Below are 7,010 nucleotides of genomic sequence, written 5' to 3'. Positions count from 1 at the left end.
ACAAAAGATCAACAGGATGATTGCACAGAGGCTTGGAGACACATGGACTGATTCTTAGGGAAATAAGGAGAGCCAGGAGGTCACTATACATGGCAAGCAGAAGATTATGCTATGATCATTTCTGATGCCCGACTCTCTTGAACAAGGAGACAATTTATATCAGTTCCAGTGGTTCAGTGATGAAGAGAACCCTATCCACATGAAGAGAAAACTGTGAAATCTAAATGTGGTTCTCAACATAGCAATCTCTCTCTCTCTCTCTCTCTCTCTCTCTCTCTCTCTCTCTCTTTCTCTCTCTTACCTAAGGAAATTGGGTTAAATCATTTCTTCAAGTACAGAGCTATGATGTGTTAAGTGTCTAAGGCTTTTGAACTCAGAACTTCCTGAATTCTGGGCTGCTCCTCTAACCAGTACAACAAGTTGCTGCCCTCTCCTTTTTTTTGTTGTTACTAGTTTGATTTGATTTGTCTTCTACAGGACAATAATTGTATTTAACATGTATTTCTTCCATGTTTAACATATATGGGACTACTTGCAATGCAGGGGAAAGTGGTGGAAGAAAATTGGAATATAAAGTATTTCAAGGGCTAAAGATGAGGAATTATCCACATATATGTTTAGAAAATAAAAATTTTTAATTTAAAAAAAAAAGGAATTGATATCTATCGGAAGAACAAGGAGAGGTGAGCTTAAAATCTGTGATAAATACAAAGGAAATTTCTTTTCTAAAAATATATTTTTACATATAATGTTCCTTTGTTCCAGGTAATCTTTGACAATGATATCACAAAATAAGCTTTCCTGAAATATGTTTCAATACATTATTATACTGCCTAAGAAATGATTGGCTCTTTGATAGAAATCAAATGCCAAATCCTAAAGCTATGATTCAAGGCATACAGTGACAATCTTTTTTTATAGAAGATACTTAAGACTTTCATTAGTCCCCTCTGTGACAACTGAACAGTTTTACATTGTTTGCAAGCATCTTTACTATCCTCTTTCTCTCTGCACTTTTTCCTGCTTCCTCTCTGGTAACCCAAACCTCATCCTATCACTACACCCTAATTATTACCTGTTTCATTAAGTCTTCATTCAATACAAATTACTCTTACATTGGCCTTTGTATGGGACTCAGTCTTTCTATATAGAAATTATACAGAATTTTACTTAGAATTAGCCATAACACCAACTTATGTAGTTGCCTTTGTCCTATCCTTTAATTGGTAGGTAAGTTTATCATGGAGTAGGGAAGTAGGCTTGTTTTTCTCCAAAGTCTCTTACTTTTCTGGAATATATCCTAATACTTAGAAGAGCATAAAATGTCATCAAACTTGTTCACGGAATGACAGACTGAGAGGCACATTGAAATTCCTAAGGTGTTAAGGAGTAAAGTATAAACCATGAGGTCCTGAAAGTTAGAACCACTTCTTGGCTCTTCACTAAACTAGTAGTGAGACCATAAGCTGACTTGTCTCGGGAGTGTCTTCCCCACATCTTCAGTGGGTAGTTGTACTAGATTATTTCTGAAATCCCTTCTAACTCTAAAATTCTCCTTCTAATTCTACCGGAGCAATTGCACTGATTAGTAAATAAGTAAACTTAAATGTAATTTTAATAATAGCAATCAAGATTGAAGTTTCAAAATGAATTAATACCTCTGAATCCCAAGGAGAGTCGCTCTCTTCTTTTTTGTCCAGTCCTAATGTTGATATAATGGTAATAAAACATAGATAAATAACCACAGAAATAACTGGAAAATATGATACTCAGATTATGAAAACGGTTCAAATATATCTATTTAGAAATGCTTCAGGAAAAATTTAATGAGAATGACTGGAGGCAAAAAATTCCAGGAGGCAAAATCAGATTAAGAGAGTAACATTTGTACTTATTGATTACGGACAAGGCAGGACCTTTCAAAAACAGGAGTTAGGACTCAGTGGTAATTTTATGTGAGAATACAAAATTTTATTTCAAAATTAAACTTAACATTTTAAACTTTATAATGGCAATTTTTGAAATAATGTTTTGCATCATGTTTTACAACTTGAGGTATACCACTGTATAGTGGATAGAGGGCCAGTTTGAACTTAGGCAGCCCTGGTTTCAATTTCCATTGTTGATGTTTTGATTGTGTTACCATGGGGAAAATGCTGAACTTCTGAACCCCTGGCCTACTCTGGAAGACTCTGTGCTATGGAATAGTATCCAATGTGCATTACTAGAAATTTATTCCTTGTAGATTTCGTAAATTGATGAAATCAGGAAATCTGTCAAAACAATAACTCACTTTTTATTGCAGCACTTTTGTCTGATGTACCAGGAGCTTGTAACTGATTTGGAATATTTGGATTTTCAGAAGTTTTTTGTAAACTGGTATAGTAGTCAGGTAAAATAACATTTTTCTTTTTTTCCACATCTGAGTCTTTTAAATGTTCCTGTAATTAAAAAGAATGAAATGTACAATGTCCTCCAAAATTTTTCTTAAATATATGGGTAGCACAAATAATGTGAACCTAGCTATTATACTGCACTTGACAGAAGGTGATGGACCCAACACTCAAATCATGAAATGAATTAGATGTTTTCAATCACCTCTTTTAGGTATCTGGTTTATAGAAAAACTCTTGTCCATAAGTAGAAATATGAATTTATCCCATACCTATGCTGATAAATATTTTACTTTTACTTCAAAAAATTAAATATTAGGAATGATACACAGTTCTTATCCTCAAATAATAATTAGGTGGAAGGGAAGATATCGCCTGATTGGAAGGAAGATCCATGAATTTCAAAGGAGGGAACTCAGCACAGTCATCTCATTTCTCCCTTTGATGTATCTTTGGGACATCTCTGAATTTTCCACCATGTTGCAGCACCAGGCAGATTTCTCCAACCCCCAACTCATTGGTTTTCCTTTTAGGTTATGTATTGTTTATGTCTTTTGTTCTTAATTTTTCTATTCTTTGAACACTGCCTGGTACATTGTAGCTACTTTTTCACTCTTTATTAAGCTACAAGTATGGAAGACCATAGAATCTGTGCGATGCATTAGAGAATTACAAAAGTTATGAATGTTTAGAAGGACCAATGAAAGTTTTATGTACTTAGCATGTTTGATGTGACTTCTGAAATTCAATTAGAATTTCAGAAGAAAATGAAGAGACCCAAGATGATCTTCCAAACACATGGAATAATATAAGGAAAAGTACTGAAGGGGGAAAAGATGAGTCATTCAGAAAATGTTTGACTGAAATAGAAATTCATGAAAAGGAACAAAAATACACTGCTTTGTATATAGTAGCTACTTTTTCAGTTTTTATTAAGCTGCAAGTATGGGAAAATGAAAAATCTATGAGATGTATTAGAGAATTACAAAAAATTATGAATGTTTAGAGGGACCAATGAAAGCTTTATGTACTTGGCATTGTTTGATGTAACTTCTGAAATGCAGTTAGAATTCAGAAGAAAACTAAAAGACCTAGGATGATATTCCAAACACAGGGAACAATATAAGGAAAGGTACAGAAGGAAGAAAAGATAAGGAAACATTCATCAAATTCTTGACTTAAATACTCATTGAAAAAAATAGATTTATCTAAAATTCTAAATGCTTCAAATAGATTCACAACTTATTAATATTATTTATTCATTTTATTATTTATTAATAAATAAATGTTATTATTTGTAAATAATAAAGTGTTTATAAGACTTTTTAAGTAGATATGAGAAAATAAGTTTTTTGTGGATGCTTTAGATTCCTATTTAAATTATATAGTACCAGATTGTTAAACCTGAGTCTTCTTTGTTTAAAATGCTATAAAATAAAACATTTTGTATATAAAATAGATTTTATAAATGTGTTGTTGAACTGGATTACTGGAACACTAAAATGGAGAAACAGGAAATGATATTTTAGAATCTAAAGTTACCATTTCTTTTGCCCACCTCTAAATGAGATCAAATGCAATGTGTATTAATAAAATTTACTCCAAGTAACAGAAATTAAAAGTTTTAGAAACTGATCCATGTTTTAAAAAGGTTTTTAAAAAAGGTACAGCACTAGATGGTGCAGTGGATAGAGCACCAGCCCTGACATCAAGAGGATTTGAGTTCAAATATGGGTTCAGACATTTAACACTATCTAACTGTGTGACCCTGGGCCAATCACTTAACCCCAGTTGCCTCAGCAACAATAAATAAATGAACAAATAAACAAATTAAATAAAATAAAAAAGGTTACAAGGTACAGAATTACAATAAGATTTTTATTCATGTTCTGAATTTAAATCCAATTTACATCTCATATGTTTATAATACCTTAAAGAACGGATGTCTATCTATAATGTATCTCCATTCCAGTTAATCTTTGGTAATGATCACAAAAATCTTTCCTAAAATATGTTTCAATACATTATTATACTGCCTAAGGAAAGATCTTTCCTTAGGAAAGATCAGCTCCTTGTTGCAAATCAAATTCCAAATCGTAAAGCCACCATTCAAAGCATCCACTCACACTCTTTTTATGAAAAATAATCCATGCCTTTTATTAGTGACCCTCTGTGATAGCTACACCTTAAGATTTGCATTGCTTGGAACCACCATTACTATCCTCTCTCTCTCAGAATATTTTCTTCCTTCCTCATTGTCAGAGACAATTCCAATATGACCCCATCCTTATGTCCTAATTATTACCTCTTTCATTAAGGCTTGCCTGATTCAACACAACTAACTGTTACATTTGCCTTTGCATGGACTTCAGTCCTTGTGTTTAGAAGGTACACAGAAATTTTCTAAGAGTTGACCATAACATCAAGCTGTATAGGTTCCTTTGTCCTATCCCCAAAGTTGTAAGTAAGTTGATCATGTAGCAGGGAAGAAGGCTTCTATTTGTCCAAAGTCTCTTACTTTACTGGAATATATCTTAATTTCCAGAATAGCATAAGGTGCTGTGATACTTGTTCACTGAATGACTGGTGAAAAGCATTTTGAAACTGATAAGGTGTTAAGGAGTGGAAAGCATGAGGTCCTGAAAGTTAGGACCAGTCAATTGTCTTCTTGGTTCTTCAGGAAACTAGTAATGAGATCATAGGCAAGTTAAGTGACTTCTCTGGGGTATACCTTCTCCATGTCTTAATTGGGTAGTTGTACTAGATTATTTCTGAAATCCCTTCCAGCTCTAAAATTCCTCTTCCAATTCCACCCAAACAGTTGCAGTGATTAATAAATAAATCTAAAATGTAATTTTAAAAGTAATCATCAAGATTGAAGTTTCAAAATAACTCAATAGAAAATACCTCTGAATCCCAAGGAGCTTCTTTATCATCTTCTTCTTCCAGCACTAATGTTGATATAATGGTAATAAAATATACATAAGTAACAGATTAATAATTGGAATATATGGTAACAAGAATATGAAACTTCAAATATGTCTACTCAGAATTGCTTTAGGAAAAATTAAATGAAAATGATAAGACAAAAAAATTCCAGGAGACATTTGGATTTGGAGATTATGGCCAAAGTGGGTTCTTTCAAAAAAACAAAAATTAGGGGCTTACTGGTAATTTTATTTGAGAATACAGAACATTTTTTTTTCCCAAAACAAACTTTTACATTTAATAGTTTATAATGACATTTTATCAACAGAACGTTTTGTAGAACATTCTATAACTTGAGGCATAGCACAGTATAGTGGATTCTGGGCTAGTTTGGGGGAAGCCCTGGATTCAATTTCCATTGCTGATATTTTGGTTGTGTGACACTTAGCAAGACACTTAACTTCTTTGCCCCTAGGTTACTCTGTCAGACTCTGAGCTATAGATCAGTAGTCAATAGGCTTGCAGATTTCCTAAATTGATGGAATCAGAAGCCCTGTCAAAACGGTAACATAACTTTTCTCCCAGCATATTTCTCTGATGTACTGTGAGCCTGTAGGTCTTTGGGAATATTTGGAGTTTTAGAAGTTGTTTGTTTACCAGTAAAGTTGTTAACCAATACATCCTTTTTCTTTTCTTCTTCCTCTGAATCTGCTGAATCTTCCTATAAATTAATGACAATGAAATATAAAATGTCCTCCAAAATTTATCTTTAGTCTATGGTCTGAATTTATCTATGAGAACAAAACAACTAAATTTTAAAACTTTAAAATTAAGAACTAAATGAACTAGATAATCTCTAAAGTTCAATCTACATCTAAATTTTGTACTTTTTAGAAAGGTGAAGGGTTTCTTAATCAAACAAAATATTCCACATTTTTATTTTAAGAGAAATGTCATCGAAGTTTCTACAAATATCAATTATCACTGACACAGGAAATTCTGTAGAAATGCTCATTGTTTGTTCTCCTTAACTTGTTACATTTAGCTTCATTCGAATCATATTTCATTGCATGAACACAGAGATTCTGATGATTACTCAAACTCTCTTTTTCCTTCATATTTTCAAAATCTTCATCTTGACTTTCTTCTTCATCCTTTGTATCTATATATTCTGATTCTTCTGTTTTATAGCATCCTAACCATCTTTTCTTCCTTTCTCTTTCTTTCTCTTCATCACTTTTTTCTTTCTCTGCCACTTTATCTTTATAATCTTTTAACTGTCATCCATATTCCCTGTTTTCTAATTCTTCTTTCTGAGAGTTGTACTGTATTGTCATGTATAGTCTGGACTCATCAATGTTTTATCTTCAATATATAAAATTCCCTGAATTTTCCTGTGATGTGACTTTTGAGGATTTCCATTTCTAGAATCCTTCCCATTTCCATGAACTGGCTATGAGCATAGGAGAAAAGGACAGAGGGTATACACACATGGGAAGAATGATAAGAACCATAGGGAATATAATTACATTAAGAATGTCCAGAAGAGTAGACTTCATAAGGGAAGATCTTGAACAGTAACCAGGTGGGGGATGGACAGGAAGGACAAGAGAGCAGTCCTGGGCTTGGGATGAAGACTTAGGGAAGGAATATGTTGTAATGGGCTGAGGTTTGAGTTGATGCACTGAG

The 7,010-nt window shown here is 33.0% G+C and overlaps 1 protein-coding gene across 2 annotated transcripts in view; it reads right to left on the bottom strand.

The window, feature by feature from the left end:
- Positions 1 to 510: 510 nt before the first annotated feature.
- The window catches only part of LOC116420447, a 32,001-nt gene continuing 25,501 nt past the window's right edge, over positions 511 to 7,010 (bottom strand). The window contains exons 6-7 of one of the 2 annotated variants that reach the window (XM_031945317.1): positions 2,294 to 2,441; positions 511 to 1,702 (exon numbers count right to left, since the gene is read on the bottom strand). In XM_031945317.1, coding sequence (XP_031801177.1) covers positions 1,545 to 1,702; positions 2,294 to 2,441 — 306 coding nt within the window. In that variant the 3' untranslated portion in view covers positions 511 to 1,544. The remainder of the gene's footprint in view (positions 1,703 to 2,293; positions 2,442 to 7,010) is intronic. The other variant, XM_031945319.1, reaches the window with a different exon arrangement.

The sequence above is a fragment of the Sarcophilus harrisii genome, unplaced genomic scaffold (genome assembly GCF_902635505.1).
Source record: "Sarcophilus harrisii unplaced genomic scaffold, mSarHar1.11, whole genome shotgun sequence".
In the NCBI taxonomy this organism is placed as follows: Eukaryota; Metazoa; Chordata; class Mammalia; order Dasyuromorphia; family Dasyuridae; genus Sarcophilus; species Sarcophilus harrisii.
The sequence above is the reverse complement of the archived record's forward strand: the minus strand, read 5'-3'. Positions and strand labels throughout refer to the sequence as shown.